This window comes from Panthera tigris, chromosome F3, assembly GCF_018350195.1.
Source record: "Panthera tigris isolate Pti1 chromosome F3, P.tigris_Pti1_mat1.1, whole genome shotgun sequence".
Classification (NCBI taxonomy): Eukaryota; Metazoa; Chordata; class Mammalia; order Carnivora; family Felidae; genus Panthera; species Panthera tigris.
This window is the reverse complement of record NC_056678.1, coordinates 39108222-39134382: the sequence shown is the minus strand read 5'-3', so window position 1 is coordinate 39134382 and position 26161 is coordinate 39108222. Positions and strand designations below refer to the sequence as shown.

General features: G+C 38.8%; 1 protein-coding gene across 5 annotated transcripts in view; it reads left to right on the top strand.

The window, feature by feature from the left end:
• Positions 1 to 12784, top strand: part of LOC122235711 (ferritin light chain-like) — a 46295-nt gene extending 33511 nt beyond the window's left edge. For 2 of the 5 annotated variants that reach the window (XR_006213721.1, XR_006213722.1), the window contains one exon: positions 11984 to 12784. Coding sequence is in view for 1 of the 5 variants with exons in the window: in XM_042975462.1 (XP_042831396.1) it covers positions 2052 to 2060; positions 11984 to 12208 (234 nt within the window). In the remaining 4 variants the exon portion in view is untranslated. Of the gene's footprint in view, positions 1 to 2029; positions 2061 to 8224; positions 8319 to 11983 lie in introns of those variants that run through there. The other 3 variants (XR_006213720.1, XR_006213719.1, XM_042975462.1) reach the window with 3 other exon arrangements.
• Positions 12785 to 26161: the final 13377 nt, after the last annotated feature.

Genomic DNA, 26161 nt, shown 5'->3' with positions numbered 1-26161 from the left:
TTATATTTTTAAATTAAAAGTATTTTTAATTTTGACTTTTCTGCATTTTGGGGTACATTTTTGTTTTTATTATTTTTATGTTATAATTGTGAACTATGTCACACATGTAGAAAAGTGTCTAAAATGTATCTCTTTTAGATAATATAACAAATAATACTATAATAAAATAAACTGTGTAGTTACTTCTGTTAAGAAATAGGTCATTCATTGCTTGTAATGTAGAAACCCCCAACTGTGACCTACTTCAATCACATAGTTTTTCTTCTCTTAATAATTTTGTAATTTGTTTTTTTGTACTTTGTGTATGCATGTGTGTGCTTATGTGTGTGTGTATGTATATGTCCGTGTGTGTGTATCACTATTTTCAACTCCCTACCTTCCATCTTTTCAGTCGTCACTCTCTCTCCTTTCTCATCCACAAGAGAATTCCATCTAAGTTAAAATGTGGAAACATAAGGCAGACACAGGGAGGTCACATGACAGATGGATACTCAGTTAAACAGAATTCCAGCCAAAGGGGAAAGGAATAAGACTGACTGAAGTCATACAATTTGAAGACAGCAACCACTCTTATTTCTAAAATACTGTAAGACCAGTTGTGGCTATGGATCCTGAGGGAAGTAGGGAAAGAAAAAAAATTGAATGAATCTCCTAAGCACAGCACAGTATTTTGTGGACTTAGAAATACAGAGGTATGACAATTCAGGAAACAACAGATGTTGGTGAGGATGTGGAGAAAGGGGAACCCTTGTGCACTGTTGGTGGGAATGCAATCTGGTGCAGCCACTCTGGAAAACAGTGTGGAGGTTCCTCAAAAAATGGAAACTAGAAGACCCTTGACCCAGCAATTACACTACTAGGACTTTATCCAAAGGGTACAAAAATGCTGATTAGAAGGGGCACATGTACTCCAGTGTCTATAGCAGTGCTACCAATAACCAGTTACTGAAAGAGCCCAAATGCCCATCAACTGATGAATGGATTAAGACGATACGGTGTATATATATATATATGCAATGGAATACCACTTCGTGATGAAAAAAAATGAAATCTTGCCATTTGCAACAATGTGGATGCAACTGGAGAATATTATGCTGAGCGAAATAAGTCAGTCAGAAGACATCATATGATTTCAACCATATGTGGAATTTGAGAAACTTAACAGATGATCATAGGGGAAGGGAAGGAAAATAATATAAAAACAGAGAGGGAGGCAAATCATAAGAGACTCTTAAATACCGAGAACAAACTGAGGGTTGATGGAGGTGGGGAAAATGGGTGATGGGCATTAAGGAGGGCACTTGTTAAGATGAGCACTGGGTGTTATATGTAAGTGATGAATCATTGGATTCTACTCCTGAAGTGAAGACTACACTGTATGTTAACTAGAGAATAAAGGGGAAAAAAAGCAATACAGAGGTAAAATAATGGAAGAAAAATTACCCAAAGACATTCAAATATGCAGTAAAACCTTGAATTGTGAGTAACTTCAAGGGTACTGCAAGATGAGCGAATATTTCTAATAAATTTTAATTTGATAAATGAGCAATATTTTGCAATATGAGTAGAAAGTGATGCTGAATCTCACATGATCACAACTGAGCCAATGGTTCTTCTCTCTCTCTCTCTCTCTCTTGCTGCGGGATTGTGGGTGATCATTTCCCATGCTTGGATGCTCAGTCTCAGGCCATTGTGTTTGGCAGAAATCAGTGATTTTTAAGAACATTGGAAGGTGCCCACAACTGGCACTAGTGTATTTTTTTGTCACTTCAAAGCACCAATGGACAGTCCTTTGCTTCTTCATATAAGAGTAAGCTTAGGACTGCTTTGCTTCATTCTAGGTCAGGCTGCCTACAGATATAGAACCTTGCCTCTGCTGCCTTATTGCCAGTTACATTAAATACTGTATATGATAAAGTTTATTAATACTGTACTGTAGTCAACATCTGTGAGAGCATATACAATGGCCCCGATGCAGAAAAAGGTTGAAAAGAAAGGCAGTAAGAAGAAGGAGATGACTATGGCAGAAGTTAAGGAAATCATCGAGAAGAATGAACAAGGTATGTCCATGGATTGGCAGGTCATTTTGAACTTTAGAATGCTTTATACCAAAGCACTATTTTCAGCAATGCTTTGAGGTGACTGAAGGATCAAACCTTACCTTCCAAGAGTTTGGGAAAAATCATTTCCACATCATGAACTACCTCAAGATCATCAATAAAGCCTAGGATGGGGTCATCAAGAGAACCCTCAATTCTGCGTGGAGAGCTATGGCCTGATTGTGTTCTTGAACATGACTTAGAGGGGCTTGATCATCACCAGTTGTGGATGAAATTGTGTCCTTGGGGAAGATTGTGGGACTGGAGGTGAATGAGGGTGACATTCAAGAGCTGGTGGGGAAACATGGCCAGGAGCTGACCACTGATGAACTGATGGATCTGTGTCAAGAGCAAGAGTAAGAGGTTATATAACGTGGCACAAAAACAGATACTCAGATCAATGGAACAGAATAGAGAACCCAGAAATGGACTCACAAACGTATGGTCAACTAATCTTTGACAAAGCAGGAAAGAATATCCAATGGAATAGACAGTCTCTTCAGCAAGTGGTCCTGGGATAACTGGACAGTGATGTGCAGAAGAATGAACTTGGACCACTTACAGCATGCACAAAAATAAACTCGAAATGGATGAAAGACCTAAATGTAAGACAGGAAGCCATCAAAATCCTCAAGGTGAAAGCAGGCAAAAGCCTCTTTGATCTTGCCTGCAGCAACTTCTTACTCAACATGTCTCTAGAGACAAGAGAAAGAAAAGCAAAAATGAACTACTGGGATGTCATCAAAATAAAAAGCTTCTGCACAGCAAAGGAAAAAATCAGCAAAACTAAAAGGCAACCGACACAATGGGAGAAGATATTTGCAAATGACATATCAGATAAAGGGTTAGTATCCAAAATCTATAAAGAACTTATCAAACTCAACACCCAAAAAGCAAATAACCCAGTGAAGAAATGGGCAAAAGACATGAATAGACACTTCTCCAAAGAAGACATCCAGATGGCCAACTGACACATGAAAAAATGCTCAACATTACTCATCATCAGGTAAATACAGATCAAAACCACAATGAAATACCTCGTCACACCTGTCAGAATGGCTAACACTAACAACTCAGGCAACAGCAGATGTTGGCGAGGATGTGGAGAGAGAGGATCTCTTTTGCACTGGTGGGAATGCAAGCTGGTGCAGCCACTCTGGAAAGCAGTATGGAGGTTCCTCAAAAAATTGAAAATAGAACTGCCCTATGACCCAGCAATTGCTCTACTAGGTATTTATCCAAGGGATACAGGTATGCTGTTTCAGAGGGACACAGGCACCCCCATGTTTTTTTTTTTTTTCTTCAATTTTTTTTTAACGTTTATTTGTGAGACAGAGAGAGACAGAGCATGAACAGGGGAGGGTCAGAGAGAGAGGGAGACACAGAATTGGAAATAGGCTCCAGGCTCCGAGCTGTCAGCACAGAGCCCGACGCGGGGCTCGAACTCATGGACCGTGAGATCATGACCTGAGCTGAAGTCGGAAGCTTAACCGACTGAGCCACCCAGGTGCCCCTGGCACCCCCATGTTTATAGCAGCACTATCAACAATAGCCAAAGTATGGAAAGAGCCCAGATGTCCATTGATGGATGAATAGATGAAGAAAATGTGGGGTGTATATATATATATATATACATGTACATATATGTATATATATGTACATGTATATATATATGTATATATATGTACATGTATATACATATATGTACATGTATATATATATAATGGAGTATTACTTGGCAATCAAAGAGAATGAAATCTTGCCATTTGCAACTATGTGGATGGAACTGGAGGGTATTATGATAAACGAAATTAGTCAGAGAAAGACAAATATCATATGACTTCACTCATATGAGGACTTGAAGACACAGAACAGATGAACATAAGGGAAGGGAAGCAAAAATAATATAAAAACAGGGAGGGGGACAAAACATAAGAGACTCTAAATATGGAGAACAAACAGTGTTACTGGAGGGGTTGTGGAGGGGGGATGGGCTAAAGGGGTAAGGGGGATTAAGGAATCTCCTCCTGAAATCATTGTTGCACTATATGCTAACCAATTTGGATGTAAATTAAAAAATATAAAATTAAAAGAAACCATAAAAGATTAAATTAAATCAGACTAAATTGATAGATATTTAAGAATAGTTAATTCAATTATTATGTAATTGCAGAGGTCAAGGCTCTCTAATATACCAATGTAAATGAAACTTTGAAAGCAGTTCTCTTTGAAAATAATTTTTTTTATTGCAAGAAAAGAATTGTCTTCAAAACAAAAAAGTCATAAGAATACAAGTGTTTGGTAAATCTGTGAAAGTATAAGCACTATCATATTAAGTGATCATCTGTCAACTATCAAAGTAATAAAAAGTGGCCATGAAAATATAAATAAAAAGTAAAACCTACTGAAAAAAAAAAACAGTGAGAGGTTATGGAGGAGATCTTGTCTGCAGAGGAGGAGAAAAAGGCAGAGGAATCTATCACTTCAAATGAGATTAGGGAGGTGTGTAAAATGTGGGAAACGTTGCCAAATTCTGTGGAAAAGCACCACCCGAGTAAGGCTGTAACAGTATGAGCCATGAATCTGTTTAACAACAATGCAATGTCACATTTCCGTGAAATCCTCAAAAGGAGGCCAAAGCAAGTGTCATTGGATAGGCTCCTTGTTAAAGTTTCATGAAAAGAAAAAGATGCCATTGAGCCACTAGACAGCAGTGATTCTGTTAGTGATAGTGAAAGTCGTCCTACACAGTATCCTTTCTCTCTTTTGTCTCTCTCACACCAACCACAAAGGTTTTCAAAGGTAATTGCAGGTTAATTTTTTCATTTTAAAAAATATTTTGTATTTTATTTATTATTTTGTATTACATTACAGTATGGTAATCATTTTTATGTGAATATTTTTGGGTTGTGGAATGAAACTTTTGAGTTTCCATTATTTCTTATAGGTAAATTTGCTTTGATATACAAGTGCTTTGGATTTCAAGCACGTTTCCAGAACAAATCATGCTTGCAAACCAAGGTTTTATTGTACATTTGTATATATGTTATATAATATCTTTAGACATATATTCCTCTGTTGCATGCCAATGCTTCCTTAGTATAGGTGAGTCTAACCCCTTCCTTAGTAGAGGTGAACACAGATGTGTGAGACTGTAAGTTAAACATGGGATCATAAAACCAACCTTATGTGTTGGGAAGTGACTTTATTTCACTGATAGGTTACAAACTTTGGGGCAGTATCAATTCTTTTGTCAAGGACTATCATCAATCTTGGATTTTAGGGTAACTTTTTAGTTCTTAACTTCCCTATAAGTGGTTTTCTTGTCACTTAGAATATAAAGCTCTCAGACAGCTTGTATGTCAGTTTTAGAGTAGGAACTTAAATGAGTTTTGGTTAGTCTAGCTGAAAGTTTGTCAATTTTATTGATACTTTCAAAGAACCAATTTTGTTTTCATTGCCTTTTCTCTATTGTTTTTCTATTTCCTATTTCATTGATTTCTATCCTAATGTCTCTTATTTCCTTCCTTCTATTGCTTTCAGTTTGGTTTGCTCTTCTGTTTCCAGTTTCTTAAGGTGGAGGTTTACATGTTGATTTGAGGTTTTTACAATTTTGGTGTTACAGCTAAAAATTTCCCTCTAAGCACTGCTTTACCTCCATCTAATAAATTTGGTATGTTTAAAAATAGTGCTTGATTGAACATCTCAGTATAGAATGCCATTGTCATCTAGCTTCCAGGATTGTTGAGAAGTTCAAAATCATTCATATGGATCCCCTTTCTCCCCTCTTTTTCTTTTTCTTTTTCTTTCTCTTTCTGGTGAATCTTTTAATTGTTCCAGGGTTCTTAAGTTGCATATTCATGTGCCATAATATGGTCTGTTTTCATCCATTGTTCTGGGCAGTTAATGGCTCATTTTTTTTTTAAGTTTTTATTTTAATTCCAGTTAGTTAACGTACAGTTGTATATTAGTTTCAGGTGTACAATATAATTATTCAGTACTTCCATACACCGCCCTGCACTCATCTCTTTAATCCCCATCACCTATTTAGCCCATCCCTCCACCCACCTCCCTTGTGGTAATGCCAGATTGTTCTCTACAGTTAAGAGTATTTCTTGCTTTGTCTCTCTCTGTCTTATTTTTTCCCCTTTGCTCATTTGTTTTTGTTTCTTAAATTATTTATTTATTTAAACAAAATTTTTTTTAAATGTTTATTCATTTTTGAGAGACAGAGACAGAGCATGGGTTGAGAGGGGCAGTGAGAGAGGGAGATATAGAATTCAAAGCAAGCTGCAGGCTCTGAGCTGTAGCACAGACAGCTCAGCCACTGATTGAGACACCCAGGCACCCCTTAAATTCTACATATGAGTGAAATCATACGGTGTTTGTCTTTCTCTGACATACTTTACTTAGCATTGTAACTCTCTAGGTCAATTCATGTTGTTGCAAATGGCAAGATTTCAGTATTTTTTAATGACTGAATAATAATCCATTATATGTATATATAATGTATATAAATATATATACAACATCTTCTTTATACTTTCATCAACTGATGGACACTTGGGCTGGTTCAGTAATGTTGCAATAAACACAAGCAGTGTGTATCCCTTTGAATTAGTGTTCTTTATTTTTGAAAAAAAATTTTTTTTAAAGTTTATTTCTGAGAGACAGAGTGCGAGTGGGGGGTGGGTGTGGGCAGAGAGAGAGAGGGAGAGACAGAATCTGAAGCAGGATCCAGGCTATGAGCTGCTAGCATAAAGCCTGACAGGGGGCTTGAACCCCCAAACTGTGAAATCATGACCTGAGCTGAAGTTGGATGCTTAACCGACTGAGCCACCCAGGCACCCCAAGCATCTGACTCTTTTTTTAAAAAAAAAAAAAATTTTTTTAATGTTTATTTATTTTTGAGACAGAGAGATACAGAGCATGAACAGGGGAGGGGCAGAGAGAGAGGGAGACACAGAATCCGAAGCAGGCTCCAGGCTCTGAGCTGTCAGCACAGAGCCCGACGTGGGGCTCGAACCCACGGACCGTGAGATCATGACCTGAGCCGAAGTCGGTCGCTTAACTGACCAAGCCACCCAGGCGCCCCTCAAGCATCTGACTCTTGATCTCAGCTTAGGTCTTGATCTCAGGGTCATTAGTTCAAGCCGAACACTGGGCTTTGTGCTGGGTGTACAGCCTACTTAAAAAAAGAAAAAGAAAGAAAATACTGAATCTTAGAGGGGCTAAGTACGTTGTTCAAAGTTACACAAGAAATAAGTAGTAGAGCTGGAATTTGGCTTCTAGGATCTTCTGCCTCCAATACCACATTTTTTTTTTTTTTTAACCACACCATTCTGTTTCTTATCCTGTGTGTCAGGGAACAATACCTTTTCAGGTTAAAAATGACAAGGACTACAATAAATATGCTCTTTAGTTTGGCTATAATGTCCTAATTTAAATATTCATGACTCTTAGAGTGTAGTTGAGGGGCACGAATGCATCCTTCTTGTTGTGAAAGAGCAACCTTAACTACTTAATGAATCATAAAGCAAACTGTTTCCAAGAGAGACTAAATAGCAATATATTGTGCAGATTGAATAAGGTATTATCAGTGTAAATAGAAAGTATTGATATTACGCAAAAAGTAGGCTCCATTTGCATGGCATACGTTTCATCATTCTGACTACAGCTTGAACATGTGTCATTCTATAGAGGACCAGAGCCAGAATTTGCCATTACACCACAGGGAATTTTAAGAGGTCCATAACTCAGCTAACACTGTTTTTGGGTTAATGGATGTTGGGTGCATCATTAGAAAGATCAAGTTCTTCCAAAGCTTAGGAGGGAGAGTCACCAGCAGGAAAGAAAGAGAGGTCGGATGGTTATGGTGTTGGACATGACCTTAAAAGTCTCTAACTCTGCTGTCTTGTTCTTAGGAAAAAGAATACTTTGGAAAAATAAATCATTTTGAGATTTGATTTGGGAAATCAATGAATCCATGATCTGGATGTTTGCCAAGATTATTCCTATATCCGTATTTTTAGAGACTTTCAAAGTAAATGGTTCTATAATTTTTCTCAGAAGCACATTGTTGTGCAGGGGAGTTCTTATATCTTACTCTTATCTCTCTCTCTTAGGTCCTCCATGGAGTAAGAGAAGTATCTCTTCCCAGTGATTCCTCAGTTTTCCTTTTCTTCTGATATCTAGATTCTGACAAGATATTTGAGTTGGGTAAATTCCCTTTTAGTATTATTAAAAATGTATAGCTTAGTGGCTTAATAGTATTTTAGACTGTTATTTTTTTTTTTGTTTTTACATCAGTGTGCTTATGCTAAAATACTAAAATACACTTGTGTCTACTGGAAAATTAATTAAAAGTTAGTGTATGTGCTTAAGAGCTATATTTGTGACATTTTCCTTGCTTATATGCATTTGATTTTCAACAAGCACTAATCTTTATATTTCCAATTCCTATAACCCCCCAAAGTATTAGCTGAGTTATGAGTCATTTATTGATGTCCTAGTATTCACTTGTTTAGCTCCTTCTTTATTAAAGGCATAGGTAGGGGGAAGCTGGGTGGCTTAGTCGGGTAAGTGTCTGACTTTGGTTCAGGTCATGATCTTGTGGTTGGTGTTTGAGCCCGCATCTGACTCTGTGCTGACAGCTCAGAACCTGGAGTCTGCTTCAGATTCTGTGTCTCCCTCTCTCTCTGCCCCTCCCCCAGTCACACTCTGTGTCTCTTCTTAAAAATAAGTGAATGTTAAAAAAAAAAAAAGGCATAAGTAGGGGATATAAAGAAATGCTGAGATTAGGATCATTGTTGGAGTTCACAGGTAAGGTTTAAATTTTTTTAATGTTTATTTATTTATTTTTGAGAAAGAGAGAGAGAGTGAGCAGGGGAAGGGGCAGAGAGAGAGAGAGGAGAGAGAGAATACCAAGCAGGCTCCGCATTGTCAGTGCAGAGCCTGACCTGGGGCTCCATCTCACGAACCATGAAACAATGACCTGATTGGAAATCAAGAGTTGGACACTTAACTGACTGAGCCATCCAGGTGCTCCTAAGGTTTAGATCCTTGTAAATTAAAAAGCAATCAAATGCAGTCTATAATTATGTATCAAGTTAATGGTACACATAGTGAAGTTTGAGATTTCAGAGAAGAGGGCCCTGAGGGTGAGCTTTTGCTGGTTGAGAATGTTTTTATGGAGAAGGTATGACTTAGAGTGGGTCTTGAATCATAGGCAGGATTTAAATGGTTGGAGAGGTGGAGGCCACATCAGGTTTGGGGAGAGGAATGGATTAGAATGAGCTGGTATGTATGGGAGTGTGTAGAGTTCATTCGGAAGAAGAGGGAGTTTGTATTGGCAATAGTAAAGTTAGTAAAAGAGGCTGTGGTTAGGTGATAAGGGCCTTGAAAATTGCTAAAGATTTGATCTTCTGGGAAATGTGTTTTGGAAAAGAGAGTGACAGAATACTTTAAGAAAATGAATCTGGGGGGTGCCTGGGTGGCTTAGTTGGTTAAGTGTCTGACGCAGGTCGTTATCTCATGGTTGGTGAGTTTAAGCCCCTCATTGGACTCTCCACTCTCAGAGCAGAGCCTGATTGGAATCCTTTGTCTCTCTCTCTCTCTGCCCCTCCGTGTTCTCACTCTCTCTCTCTCAAAAATAAAATAAGCACTAGAAAAAAAGAAAGCGAATCTGGTGATAATATACAGTATATAGCACAGAGGTAAAGAGCATGGGTATAGAATCAGAACCATAGCCTTGACTATTTATTTGCTGTATAAACTTTGGCAAATACTTTATCCATTCTGAGCCTTAGTTCCCTCATTAAAGAACTTAATTTATTAATTAAGTTTTATTTTTCATTGTGGTGAAAAATACTGTTGCTCTATTTTTAAAATGGAGGTGTTGAATAATAATACCACCTATCTCTAGGGTTATTGTGAGGAGTAAATGAGAGGAAGTATGTAAAATGCTTGGTCCTTTCATACATGCCTGGCACATAATCCTTCAGGATAGATTAGCTAAAAATATTATCTAAAAGGGAAGAGGCTTATGGGGCCCCAGCCCCTGGTGGTGTCACCCAGAGACCCTGTGGTCATGTGCCCTCATGATGGCAACTGGCTATGGAGCAGCACAGTGGCAAGACAATTTTTGCCAACTTTACTCGCTCTGAGGATGCTGGAGGGAATGGCTGATGTCCAACTGTGCACAGGCTGAACCAGTCTTAGGAGAGGGGCTTAAGTTTGCTAGTGAAGGATGTGTGTTCATCTGCTGCCAAGTAGGAGAAAAACCTTTTTGCAAAGATCCAAATAATGACTTCAGAAAAAGCTTGGAAGTGGGGCACCTGGGCGGTCCAGTGGGTCAAGTGTCCAACTTTGGCTCAGGTCATGATCTGACAGTCTGTGAGTTCGAGCCCCGCTTCGGGTTCTGTGCTGACAGCTCAGAGCCTGGAGCCTGCTTCGGATTCTGTGTCTCCCTCTCTCTCTGCCCCTTCCCTGCTTGTGCTCTGTCTCTCTCTGTCTCAAAAATAAAATAAAAACATTAAAAAAAATTAAAAAAAAAAAAAGAAAAAGCTTAAAATAACTGCAGTGTCTATACTACCTAAATATGGAACATCTCAAAAACTGGTAGAATCTGAGTGTCTTCAGGCCAACTTTGTGGAGATGTTGTTCTCTGGATGTTAGCATTTTAAATTATAGCTTATTTATTTATTTTAAGAGAGAGCGAGAACAGGTGCACAAGTGGGGGAGGGACAGAGAGAGCGGGAGAGAGAGAATCCCAAGCAGGCTCTGCCCTATGAGTGCAGAGGCTGATATTGCAAGGCTGGATCACACAAACCATGAAATCATGACCTGAGCTGAAATCAAGAGTGGGACGCTTAACCATCTGAGCCACCCAGGTGCCCCTCTGGAGATTAACATTCAATGATGGCAATTTTGTCTTCATTTCCTGATTTGCTTTAGTATAAAAGAAACTGCATACTTGCCTTGAATTCATGTTTAGTAATAAATAAATAAGTAAATAATGATGTAAAAGAAATGGTATGTCTAAACAGGAAGTGCTATTAAATGCTCATGAACTCTCAAAAAAAAAAAAAAAAGGGAAGAGGCTAGGGATAGTGAGATTAGGGGAGACTTATAATTAAATTATGAGTTTCTCAGGCATTTTTCTCACACTGTATTATAGCTGACCCTTTAACAAGGTTGGGGGCAGGGAGTGAGGGACACCGAAACTACCCCCTCACATAAAAAATCTGGGCATAAATTTTGACCTCTCCAAAACTTAACTACTAATAGCCTACTGTTGACTGAAAGCCTTGTTGATAATATAAACAGTCTAACATATTTTGTGTGTTATATGTATTATATATTGTATTCTTATCACAAAGTAAGTTAGAGAAAAGAATGTTATTAAGAAAATTATAAGGAAGATAATATACACTTACACTAGTGTACTATAAAAAAATCTATGTGTAGGCAGATCCACAGGATCTGTCTCTTGCTTCAACAGTGTTGGGAGGGAACACATCCAGGGAATAGCTTCTTCCAGCCCCCCACCACCCTTCCAACTTCTTTTCCAGTTGAAACCTCTGAAGGCATCTTCTTACCATCTTCTATCTCCAGGGCAAGCCAACACTGTTTCTTGAGCTTAGCACCTCATTGCTGATCAACCGTGAACGATCACATTCATCAAAATTACTCCACGGAGGTGAAGGCTCCATGGACCACCTGATCAGTGTGCACCCAAGGACCTGGGCACCTACCTTTCTCTACGCTACTGTTTCCACCTGGAGGATGTGGATGTTGAGAGCATGGGCCATTTTTTTCCGCCAGAGGGTGCCACGTGTCCCTTGACCTTAACAAACCAGCTCCGTGGCTGTGCTCTCTTTCAGGACAGTCAGAAACCGTGGACATCATGGAAGCCGCCATGGCCCTGGACGGAGAAGGACCTGAAGCTGCATGTACTGAACTGTGCGTGTCCTGCCTGTCCCCGGGCAGACCCCCATCTCTGTGACTTCCTGGAGAACCACTTCCTGGATGAGGAGAGGAAACTGTTCAAGAAGATGGGCAACAACTTGACTGTGCAGGCTGGCTGGCCTCCAGGCGGGGCTGGGTGAGTGTCTCTTGGAAAGGCTCACCCTCAGTCGCCACTGGGAACCTCTGGAGCCCCACGGTGTCAGGGCTTTTGCCTGAGCCTATCCCTGCAGTCACTAGGAGGCTTTTCAACCACCCTGGAACCTTCTTCAAAGCTGCGGACCAAATGGAGACAATAAAATTTTGTGCAGAAAAAAAGAAAAATTCTGGCTTATTGGTGGATTGTTGCAGTTGAAACCCGCATTATTCAAGGGCCAATTTATATTTGTTTATATGTCTCATTTGAACTCGTTGAAGGCAAGAACGATCTTCGATTACTAGTGTGGGTGCAGGGTAATTTGAGTCCATAATTGAGATATGCGTTGAGTTGGTCAGAGTGGTGGACAGAAAAGGTGGGTAAAGGAGACCTGATGAAGAAACGATTAATTATGCTCCAATGATTGAAGCTGGCACTGGAGAAGCAAAGTGAATAGTAGAGATGATTCTAGGATTTTAAGAGCTTGGGGAGCTGAGAAAACAATGACTATTAAAAAATGTTTTTTTAATTAATTTATTTTGAGAGAGAGAGAGTGTGCACACATGCGTGAGAGCGAGGTGGGAGGGACAAAGAGAGAAGGAGAGAGAATCCCAAGCAGACTTTTTGCTGTCCGGGCAGAGCCTGACACGGGGCTCGATCCTACCAATAGTGAGACCATGACTCCAGTGGAAATCCAGAGCCAGGAGCTTAACCGGCTGAGCCACCCAGGTGCCCCTAAAAGGATGACACTATTAACAGAAGAAAGGACATCAGCAAAGAATGAGTTTTGGAGATGAAATGGTGAGTTTGCTTTTATTGCTGTTGCTTCAGAGTTAGATGCTCATTTATTTATTCCACAGATACCATTTTTACCATATGAAGTCAGATACTTTGCCCAAATTTTGCTTATAAAATATTGCATATCTTGTTCCTCAGTTTTAAGTTTCTGTCCCTTTTCTTTCTTTTAGCTTCTCTTTGCTTTGCCTACTCTCAGAGGAATAGCCTTTTCTATTTATTTATTTGTTTATTTATTCATCTATTAATTAATTAATTATTATCAATCCAGTATAGTTAACTGTATTATATTAGCTTCAGGTGTCCAAGATAGTGATTCAGCAATTCTATACAATACCTCAGTGCTCATAAGTGTACTCATAATCCCCTTAACCTGTTTAACCCATCCCATGATTTTTTTTTCTTGTGTTCCTTCTCTTCTTGGTTTTCACTCTATTCTTGTCTTGCTTCTGCCCAAGAATTACTTCTAACCCATTCATTGCTCTTTTCCCACACTTCTCTGTCTCGTCTGTAGTGCACATTTTTGCTGCCTCTCTCTTTTTTCTTCCCTGGTATCCAACGAAATCAAGGATTTTGTCGTCCATGGTGCACCCCCTTCTGAAGAGTTTTGAGCAGTAAATGGGAAGGTAGTAACTGCAATTTAGTAGGATTGTGTGTGTGGGGAGGTTGTATGTATTGTTTCTCTGGAATCTCAAACCAAAGAATGATTCCTTTGGAACATGTTGATAGTTTTCACTTGTGCTTCTGATTACCTAGGATATTTTGGTTATGGCGAGATGAGAGAGGTATGAGTTTAACTGTAACCTGATCAGGTCAGTTTTAGATAAAGCTAAGAAGAGTTAATGAGTTGTACTTCACAGAGGAATTTCTGTGTAGGAGGGCCTTTTGTTTTTCAGGTGTACATTAACATGGGCCACTGTAAGCCTGGTGTATAGAAAAGAGTGTTAGCTGCATATGTAGAATCAGAACATTCAGTCACTTTAATTCTGAGACTCGAATTTAAAATCTCTTTTTATTGCCATTCACTGCTTTACCATGATGTATCATGAGGAAGATCAAATGAAGTTGGAACTTGAGTGATTTTCAACTGGTGATGGTTGAGTTAGGAGCGTAGTACTGAGGTTTATTTTGCTAAGCAAATACTTAATTTTTTTTCTTTTTTTAAATTTAATTTATTTTTTTAATTTACATCCAAGTTAGCATATGGTGCAACAAGGATTTCAGATTCTTTAATGCCCCTTACCCATTTAGCCCATCTCCCCTCCCACAACCCCTCCAGTAACCCTCTGTTTGTTCTCCATATTTAAGAGTCTCTTATGTTTTGTCCCCCTCCCTGTTTTTATATTATTTTTGCTTTCCCTTTTGTTCATCTGTTTTGTATTTTAAAGTCCTCATATGAGTGAAGTCATGTGATATTTGTTTGTCTCTAATTTCACTTAGCATAATACCCTCCAGTTCCATCCACGGAGTTGCAAATGGCAAGATGTCATTCTTTTTGATTGCTGAGTAATACTCCATTATATATGTGTGTATATGTGTGTGTGTGTGTGTGTATATATACACCACATCTTCTTTATCCATTCATCCATCGATGGACGTTGTGGCTCTTTCCATACTTTGGCTGTTGATAATGCTGCTATAAACATTAGGGTGCATGAGCAAACACTTAATTTGTAGATAACACACATTAAATATGTAAACAAGACCTGAGGGTAGGAGGAAATTTTTAAGTTGTTCAACAGAATACATGGTTTGAGGCACTTAAAAAATTCCACTAAGCACTGTAGAAACACAATTTATATATGGATAATTGATGTGCTAATTGCAATTTGAAATCTCATTAAACTAATTTTCTAAAGATTTCTACCAGGTGTTTTTTTTTCTCCAGATTAGTTTATGTTGTTTGTATTTGAAAGGAATGAAACTGTACTTCAAGAATGTTTATAATTCAGATGCTTCACAAATTCCAATTGTTTCTCATCCCTCATTACTGATGTTTGATGGTTTGTTTCCACCTTGTTTCAAGAAGCTCCTGAAAGCAGGATTTCTACAGGAGATCTATCTATATATGTATCTAAAAATATATATATATATTTATATATAATTTATTTTTAGGCAAATATATATTATTAATGTTGGGCATTTCCAAGTTTATCTCTGCTGAGAATTCCTCTCTGCTTTTTAAGCTTTGAAAATATGCTTAAAATTTATGAAAATACAGAACATTATTTTTAGTATGCTGGATTAATTTTCCACTTCTTCACTTCTTTTAATTATGGACCATACATTGAAGCCTTTACTGTGTGGCTTCACAGTCCCTCCTTCTAGAATAGGCAGAACATACATATTTTCTTATCTCATTGATTTACTTCTTATCTCATTGATTTACTTTACTCATTGAAACTCTAATCTTATTTTTTATTGAAACGTAATTCATATACCATAAACTTCACCATTTTAAAGTGTACAGTTCAGTGGCTTTTAGCATATTCATGAAAATGTGCAACCCTTACTGTCATCTAATTAGGGACATTTTCATTACCCCAGAAAGGAACCATATACTAGTCAGCAGTCTCTGCCTATTCCACCCTCCCCCAACTCCAAGCCGCCACTAATCTACTTTCTGTCTTTATAAGAAAGATATGTCCATCTATTTTGGACATGTCATATAGAATCATATGTTACGTGGTCTTTTGTGTCTGGCTTCTTTTACTCACTACAGTGTTGTAAAGACTTATGTAGGCTGCAGCATGAACTAAGACTTCATTTCTTTTTATGGTCAAATAATATTCCATTGTATGGGTATGCCACATTTTGTTTATTTGTTAATGGACATTTTGCTTGTTTCCACCATTTGGCTGTTGTGAATAAAGCTGTTAGGAGCATTCATGTACAAGTTTTTATATGAGCAAATGTTTTCAGTTCTCTTGAGTATATACATAGGGATAGCATCGAACCATAAGATACCTCTATTTTGGAGAATTGCCAATCTTTTTTCTCCAGTAGATGTACCATTTTATATTTCTTCAGTAATGTTTGAGGATTCCAGTTCCTCCATATCTTCAACAATATTATTATAATCTGTCATTTTGATTATAGTCATCCTAGTGGGTGTGAAGTTGTATCTTATCGCTTTGGTTTTCATTTCCCTAATGGCTTAATGATGTTGAACATCTTTTCGTGTCCTGGTCAGTAGAATGAATATCAGTGGCTGTGATGCAAACAGAGGTTTTAAATTTTCCTGTGTGATTTGACTTGGCTTCTTGTGCTTCTACCAGTTAACACAAGAACATCCTCAGGTAGCTGCTGATCCAAAGAGAGGGAGGAGACATGTGAAGCAGACCTAAACCCATTTCAGAGTCTGCAGCCAAGATCAGCCAACCTCTATACCCTTGAGCAAGACTACCTGTAGTCTATTTCAAATTTGAAGGGAATATCCATTTTTAAAGCAAATTATGTCTCTTACCTATATTAGCAGAAAAATAATTACCTTTATGCACTGTAATGAAATATAATAAGTTATGTAGCATGTCAGCAACTTCTGTGTTGAATCTATTCTAAAAATTAAAAACCAGGGGACTTTGGTCCACTGTAAGGTCCTAGAGTGATAGAGCCAGAAGGAGATTTTGAGACTATATAATCCAATCTCATCCTTTTGCAGATGAGGCAATTGAGACATTTTATGCTACATGCTCAGGTAACTTAGATAACCAGTGGCTAAGCCATGAGAGAAATCCAGTTGTCTGGCCCCCAGGACAGTGTGCGTGTTTTAAATGAACCCTCTCCCCTCTCTTTGTTCTCTTTGTGCAATCAACAGTCAGTCTTGGCCCTAATGTTTCCCATGATGGTACTTAATAAGCATGTGAGAATGATGACTAAGCTAATTTATAAATTAGCTGGAAAACAAGAGAAAGGGAATAGACTATGCCTTCATTTATGTAGCACATATTTATCGAGTGCTTACCATGTTGCCGTGCATTGTGTAAGACACTCCGTGAGACACAGTAGGGTACGACAGGGATGTGAGCCTTACCAGTAACTGTGGGGATTGCAGTCTAGGTGATTGAATCAGGGTGGTACTTTGAAGGTAATTTTTGTTCCATAAGGAAAGGTAGATTATTGGGTTGTCAATAAATGTTCTACCCAGTTATTTCTCTTTTCATCACCTAGAATACAATTTTATTTGTCAACTAGAATTCTAGGAAGGTGTTTATCCACTAAGATCTGGAAACAGAACATACTTCAGGTCTCTTGTCAAGGGCCAAATGGATTTCTCAGCTGACTGTGATGAACACCTGTAATCTCAGGAGTGTTAGACTGCGGGGCACAGGCAAGTGGAAGATTGAACAGGCGATGCAGCCCTGATCACAGAGGTTGCACAGCAGCCAGAAGGCAAAGGATCCTACAGCAAGTGTGAGTCAGACAAAAGTTTGACAGCCAGATGTGGAGTTGTAGACCCTGAACCTCATTTTCAGGGCTGGGAGAGCAGTCACCTAGAGTAATTAGGAAATGAAGATATCAAGATATTGAGATGGGACGGAAGGCAGAGGTTAAGCAAAAGATAATATGGCAGATTTACTGAAACTGGGTGATGGGGCAAGGCTTGCTCAGGAGAATACAAAAGAGCCTGGTTGCTCAAAGCAGAATTCAAAGCTGAGAGGATAACCCTGGTAAAGCTTGTTTTATGCTGAGCTATCAAACTTTGTCCTCATATTTTTCTTGCCTAAGGATTAGGTGATGAAAATCAGCTTATAAGTGATGTTCAGGCAGTTCCAAGTGTGGGGAATAAGGTCTAGAGACTCTGTTGAGGTCAAGAGCCTTGCCACTGGGGATGACTTTTGATTGACGTTATCTTATCAAACAGGCTTTCACACTGTAGTGTGCATTAGAATTACCTGGTGGGATTATTGAAACATGGATTTCTGGGCCCTAGCCCTAGAGTTCTGATTTGTTAGGTTGAAACTGGGGCCAAATAGTGGGCACTTGTTTTTCTTTCTTCCTTTTTTTCTTAATTTTTTAATGTTTATTTATTTTTGACGGGGGGGAGGGGCACAGAGAGAGAGGGAGACACAATCTGAAGCAGACTCCAGGCTCTGAGCTGTCAGTGCAGAGCCTGAGGCGGGGCTTGAACTCACGAGCCATGAGATCATGACCTGAACCAAGGTCTGATGCTGAACCTACTGAGCCACAGACACCCCTGGAATAGTGTGCATTTCTAAGGAGTTCCCAAGTAATGCAGGTGAAGCAGGTTCGGGACCACGCTTGGAATACTCCTGTCTGATAGTATCAAAGATACTTGAGGTAAGATAATGGAGGTTGTTAGGGCCTTATAATGGCACCTGGTGGATTTCTTCCAGGAAGAAGCAGGAACCTCAGAGAATCTGTTTCCTTTGAGTACATAGTAAAAGCTTATACTCTTTTGTCAATAACTTTCAAACACTACATTTTTTTTCCTGCTAATATACTTAAGATACATGATTTGCTTATAAAATTAGACCTTCCTTAAAAATTAAAGCAGTGTTAAGTATTTGCCTTCCTAGTACAAACATCACATCTCCAAGAGGGCAGGACTGCCTCTGCCTTTTCATTTGCTGTATCCCTGGCACATTCTGTTGATACATCATAGGGGCTCAGGAAGTATTTCTTAAGTGAGCAAATAAATTTAATTTGCACATACTTTAAATTTATATTTTATTAATTTTCCTCTATGGCAGCATTAAAAGTAAGAATGCAAAATAGTTGACATGAAGGGAAAAAGATGGGGACCCATAGGAACCACAGGAAGGACCATTAGGTAGAACTTCAGGAAACAGGTGTAGAGACTGCCCCACTTTGTGAGACGAGTGGCTGGGTAGGTACACATCAACATTCTCATGCCTCTGCTCTGCCCCTCACTAGGAGAAGGTGCACAGTGAGTGTGGTGGTTTTTTTTCTCCAGCTTTTCACTGCACTCACTTGTCAAACCTCTGAGACCACAGTCCTACATGAGTCATGGGAGCTTGCCTCCTGCCTGATGCTCCCACCTGCTCCAGGCCACCTCTGCCACTCCCTGGTGGTCTCTGTCTTTCCTCCCTGCTTTCTCAGACATTCTTCTCTTCAGGGCAGGAGCCAACTGCTGTACAACGTGCCCCCCCCCCCCCCCCGGGTTGATTGCCAGTAACTGGCCCTTAGTTTCCACTAATAAGGAAATGGAACTTCTGTGTTATCTAAAAGACATTGTAAGCACTAACCTAATAGCTACAAGGTTTAACGAGCTACTCTGTAAAGTAGATAGTTTAGAAATGCAAAATTTTATTCTTGTGATCATCCAGTGGCTCATTCTGTTTTACCTCTGCCTGTGTCTCTTGCTTCCATTTCAAGTTTCTCTTTAGTCAAACCTATAATCATCTAGAACAAAAGTTTTCACTCCCTCACCACTTAAAAAAAAAACTTTTTAAATGTTTGTTTATTTTTGAGAGAGACAGAGCATGAGCAGGGTAAGGGCAGAGAGAGAGAGGGAGACACAGAACTGAAGCAGGCTCCAGGCTCTGAGCTGTCAACAAAGAGCCCGACGCAGGGCTCGAACCTATGAACCGTGAGGTCATGACCTGAGCTGAAGTCGGACCCTTAACCAACTGAGCCACCCCAGTGCCCCTCCCGCACCATTTTAAAAACCACGAGATCTTTAATTCAAACAACCCTCAGTAAAAACTCTGTGCATAAACACTGGGAGTGGGAGTGCCCTGTTCTCCACCTGAACCCAGCAATGTCACTGCGGCAATTCAGGCCAGCATGGTATGTGGCAATAAATTAGCTAAGACAGATGGAGCACAGTTATTTCCTCAACAATTACATACTGGGTGCCCCAGAAAATGACTACTTTGCTGGATGCTTATTTCAGACGGTAGTAGGGAAAGGAAATAAAATGGAATCAAATGCTGAGAACAAGGGAAGCTATTTGTGCTTCTTCTTCTGAAATACTGTTTCCTCTCCCACCCCGGGGGATTTCAATCTGACCACTGGCAGGAAGGTGGTCATTAGAGTGAAATGGTATCTTCTTTTTCAAATACCCCACTATGCTGTACATGGTAATAATTGGTACTCGAATGCTCACCATCCACAGAAATAAAGGGGGTAGAATTGGGTCCTAGATGGTGCCAGCTTCTGTAAAGCTCATATTCTAGGGGAAGCCTGGGATGAGCAGGAAGGAGCCAGAGTTCCTGGGCAGAAGACCAGCCCACTTGCTGGCTGCAAGAGTTAAGGCAAATCTCTGGGCCTTTGGGACCTTCAGTGTTCTAGGTGTAAGATGGGGACGGTAATCCTTGTTCTGCCTCCTTCAAGGGGTTGTGGGGGGTGTTAGGACTCAGTCTCCTAGGTTAAGGGCTCAAATAACATAATGTACATGAAAGTGTTTCATGAAGTTAGAAACAAACATGAGCTTTTATTATATAAGCATTTGAGAAATACTTGTGGGTGAGGCACAAAAATTTTTTGTGAAGGTGCACTGTGCACAGGAGACTGTCATAGGCTCTTCAAGGAAGAATGGGACCAGTAGACAGCGCATTTAGGAGTTAAATAATCAAATGAACCCATGGATAGAAAAGGACATTGTCAGCTGTCATTTGCTGAGCATCTTCATTGGGTCACACACTGAGACAAGGGATCTCAATGACAACCTTACAAACAGAAATAATTGTTCTCAATACAAAGCTGGGAGCTGGGAGTTCATAGGAACTTGCACTGGGTCATGCAGCTTGTGAGGGTCAGTGTGAGAGCCAAGACTAAACCGCTCCCTGCTCCTCCGTTTTCTCTCCACCCCTCTTCATCTTCTTTTTCCTTTCAATTGCCTTCCATTTCTCCTTCTACACACACACACACACACACACACACACACACAAACACACACACACAGATATGCCTATGCCATATTTAAAACTAAGCACAGATTTTGTCATTATTAGCCAGTTGGATTAGTTTTCCTGTTAATTTATATGAATCATATTTTAATGTTTTAATTTTCATGTTTTAATATTTTAAAACAGTGCTATAGATTATCAGCTTCCAAAGAAGACATCTTAGAGCCCAGATTGTTGGATCTGACATCAAATCTATACTTTTAGAAATATGAATGGTGGAGTAAATTAAGCCTATTTCTTTCAACATTACAATTAAGTCTCTGAAATATTGGGTTATTCATGTAGTAAAAAGTCCTGTCACAGAAAAAAACATTTCAGTTGTAACTAAAACTTGATGTGATAGCAGTTAGATTTGATATGCTTCTTACTGAGCATATTACTCAGAGCAATAGGGGGTATAGCTTTCTTTTTTTTTTTTAATTTTATTTATTTTGAGAGAGAGAGGGTACACATGTGTGTGAGAAGGGGTGAGGGTGTGGCAGAGAGAGAATCCCAAGCACGCTCCGAGCTGTCAGCACAGAGCCCTGTGCAGGGCTGGAACCCATGAACTGTGAGATCATGACCAGAGCCAATCAAGAGTCGGACACTTAACTGACTAAGCCACCCAGGCACCCCTGGGGTATAGTTATCTTTTAACCAAGCATAATGAACATGTTTTATACCAGTATCCTCTGTTAACTAGTGAATTCCATCACAGCTTTACTTTGCTGATATGATGTGATCGATTCAGCTTTTCTAGATTACTTTATAAGTTGCTGTGGAGAATAAGTTACATGGTAAAGGTGAGTTTTAGCAAGTGCCAAGAACAAATCTCCTAGATTTTCCTATGGGGAACACATTTATGTTGACATAAATTGGGTTGCTAATTATGTAACTAGACGTATCACATATTTAGCAAACAGCTTGTCATGAGCAAGTCTCAACCATGCATGAAAGAGTTTAACTTTTCAAATAATCCTTTGGAACCTCTGAACAAGAAGAACAAACAAATATATTTAGACTAGTACAGGTTCGAACAGTGCATGGAAACTAATTACATCCCACTGTCACACCTGAGGGACACACACCTTTCTTCAAGTCAAGGTTCTTGGTTCTTATTAAGGACTAAGGAGAGAGTGATTACTTGTAAGCTAGGAACTTGGGAGTTCACTTTCAGAAGCTTCCCTACCTCTCAGGATGCTGGGAAAATTGTCACCAGATGAGACCCATCTTTGAGACTGTGCAGTGCTTATAACTATGTCTTGAGGACTTAGACACATGGAGTGGCCTCTTCCCTATACACTATAGAGAGTCGTGTGGGGTTTAACAAGACTAATTCTCCTACTCTGCAGGGGAGAGGCAGTCACCAAGACAGTTTACTCATTCATTACTTCATTTCTTTCATTTGAGGATGAGATATAGTACCTACCATCTGAGGATTTGATAGAGCAATTTGACATAAGAAATTTTTTTTATGAACTGGAGGATGGAAGGAAATGATCATTTGTTTCATGCTTGCTTTGTGCCAGGTATTTTCCTATCCTAAAACATTTAATTTGTATTAAAAATCCCATACTATCAAGTTGTACTCCTTTTTTTTTTTAAGGACACAGTAAATTATTTTTTGATTGTTTTATTTTCGAAAAACAAATACATGATGACATTGTGTGCTGTAGCTAACATCATCAAAACACATACAACTTCTAATATAGCTACTCAGAATGTTAGAATATTATTCTAAGTTCTTTATGCCCTAGCAATATTTTTTTTTAAGTTTATTTAGTTTTTTAGTAATCTCTATACCCAATGTAGGGTTCAGACTCACGACCCCGAGATCAAGAGTTGCTTCCTCTTCCAACTGAGCCAGCCTGGTGCCCCTACCTGAGGAATATTAATTTGGAATTACTGTATTCATTGTTTTTTTTTTTTTTTTTGTATGTATATACCACTTTTTATTTATTTATTTATTTTTTTTAATATATGAAATTTATTGTCAAATTGGTTTCCATACAACACCCAGTGCTCATCCCAAAAGGTGCCCTCCTCAATACCCATCCCCCACCCTCCCCTCCCTCCCACCCCCCATCAACCCTCAGTTTGTTCTCAGTTTTTAAGTCTCTTATGCTTTGGCTCTCTCCCACTCTAACCTCTTTTTTTTTTTTTTTTTTCCTTCCCCTCCCCCATGAGTTTCTGTTAAGTTTCTCAGGATCCACATAAGAGTGAAACCATATGGTATCTGTCTTTCTCTGTATGGCTTATTTCACTTAGCATCACACTCTCCAGTTCCATCCACGTTGCTACAAAAGGCCATATTTCATTTTTCCTGATTGCCACGTAGTATTCCATTGTGTATATAAACCACAATTTCTTTATCCATTCATCAGTTGATGGACATTTAGGCTCTTTCCATAATTTGGCTATTGTTGAGAGTGCTGCTATAAACATTGGGGTACAAGTGCCCCTATGCATCAGTACTCCTGTATCCCTTGGATAAATTCCTAGCAGTGCTATTGCTGGGTCATAGGGTAGGTCTATTTTTAATTTTCTGAGGAACCTCCACACTGCTTTCCAGAGCGGCTGCACCAATTTGCATTCCCACCAACAGTGCAAGAGGGTTGCCGTTTCTCCACATCCTCGCCAGCATCTGTAGTCTCCTGATTTGTTCATTTTGGCCACTCTGACTGGCGTGAGGTGATATCCGAGTGTGGTTTTGATTTGTATTTCCCTGATGAGGAGCGACGTTGAACATCTTTTCATGTGCCTGTTGGCCATCCGGATGTCTTCTTTAGAGAAGTGTCTATTCATGTTTTCTGCCCATTTCTTCACTGGGTTATTTGTTTTTCGGGTGTGGAGTTTGGTGAGCTCTTTATAGATTTTGGATACTAGCCCTTTGTCCGATATGTCATTTGCAAATATCTTTTCCCATTCTGTTGGTTGCCTTTTAGTTTTGTTGGTTGTTTCCTTTGCTGTGCAGAAGCTTTTTATCTTCATGAGGTCCCAGTAATTCACTTTTGCTTTTAATTCCCTTGCCTTTGGGGATGTGTCGAGTAAGAGATTGCTACGGCTGAGGTCAGAGAGGTCTTTTCCTGCTTTCTCCTCTAGGGTTTTGATGGTTTCCTGTCTCACATTCAGGTCCTTTATCCATTTTGAGTTTATTTTTGTGAACGGTGTGAGAAAGTGGTCTAGTTTCAACCTTCTGCATGTTGCTGTCCAGTTGTCCCAGCACCATTTGTTAAAGAGACTGTCTTTTTTCCATTGGATGTTCTTTCCTGCTTTGTCAAAGATGAGTTGGCCATACGTTTGTGGGTCTAGTTCTGCGGTTTCTATTCTATTCCATTGGTCTATGTGTCTGTTTTTGTGCCAACTATATTCATTGTTGAAGTGTATTCTGGAGCATTAAAAAGGTTCACTTACAATGTTTATCTAACAATATGTTGAAGTCTTTGCCAAGGATTCAGTTTTTTGCACGTCACTGATAAGAATACTTTAAGAAAGCACTTCAAAATTAATTGTAAATGCAGACTGTGATTGATTTAAATTTTTTTTTTATTGCATCCTAGAAGTAGATGATCTTATTTTGTTTCTTTTTTTTTTTTTTAAAGATTTTATTTTTAAATAATCTCTATACCCAATGTGGGGCTTGAACTTACAACCCTGAGATCAAGATTCACATGCTCCCCCTATTGAGCCAGCCAGGCACCCCTTTATTTTTGTTTCTAACACATAAGTGGCCAAGAAAAGTATATATTAAGGTATCCATCTGAATAACAGAGACACAAACTTAATCCTTTTCTGAAAAATCTTTGGAAAAATAAGCTGAAGTCAAGTTTTTTATTAGCATGAGCTTCCAGGTTTCTTTTTTCTCCCCAGTTTTATTGAGATATAATTGACATACAACATTGTGTAACTTAAAGGTGTACAATGTATTGGTTTGACATACTTATGTATTGTAGGATGATTATCACCATAGCATTAGTTAACACCTTCATCACATCAAACAAATACCATTTCTTTTTTATGGTAAGAACACTGAAGGTCCTTCTTAGCAGTTTCCAAGTATATAATACAATATTATTAACTATAATCACCATATTGCACATTAGATCCCAAGAATGTATTCATCCTATAGCTGGAAATTTGTACTCTTTGACCCACACATTTCCTCCACCCCCAAGTTTCTGGCAGCCAGCATTCCAGTCTCTGTTTCTACAAATTTGGCTTAATTTAATTTAATTTAATTTAATTTTTAAATGTTTATTTATTTTGAGAGAGAGAGAGAGTGTGAGTGAGCATGATCAGAGGAGGGACATAGAGAGAATCCCAAGCAGGCTCTGTGCTGTCAGTGCAGAGCCCAACAGCAGCTTAATCTCATGAACTGTGAGATCATGACCTGTGCCGAAATCAAGAGTTGGTCTCTTAACCAGCTGAGCCACCCAGGTACCCCGAATTGGGCTTTTTTAGATTCTACATATACATGAGATCGTACAGTATTTATCTTTCTCCATCTGACTTATTTCACTTAGCATAATGCCTTCAGGGCCCACCCATGTTGTCACAAAAGACAGGTTTCCTTCTTTGTCGTGGCTGAATAGTACTTAATATTATATATATATATATATATATATATCATAATATATATGATACATATATGTATATCATTTTATGTTCTTCTATTGTTCTATTGACTGGCACTTAAGTTGTTTCTGCATCTTGGCTATTGTGAATAATGCCACAGTAAGCATGAGAGTGTGGATATATCTTCAAGATTCTATTTTCATTTCCGTTGGTCATATACTTAGAAGTGGGATTGCTGGATAATATGCTAGTTCTTGTTTTAATTTTTGAGGAGACTCCAAACTGTTTTCTGTAGTGGCTGCACCATTTTACATTCTTACAGTGCCCACGTGCACCTGTTGGCCTTTTGTAGGTCTTCTTTGGAAAAATGTCTATTCAGTTCCTCTACCCATTTTTTAATCAGGTTTTTTTTTTTTTTTTTTTGCTATTAAGTCACATGTATTCCTTATATATTTTGTATATTAACTCATTATCAGATAGATGATTTGTAGACATTTTCTCCCATTCAGTAGGTTGCTTTTTCAGTTTTTTGATGGTTTCCTTTGCTGTGCAAAAGTTTTTTAGTTTGATGTAGTCCCACTTATTTCTTTTTGCTTTATGTTGCCTTTGCTTTTGTTGTCAAATTAAAAAATCACTTCCAAGATTGATGTCAAGTAGTTTACTGCCTACATTTTCTTATATTTCTACATTTTCTGTAATGCCTACTAGTTTTGTGG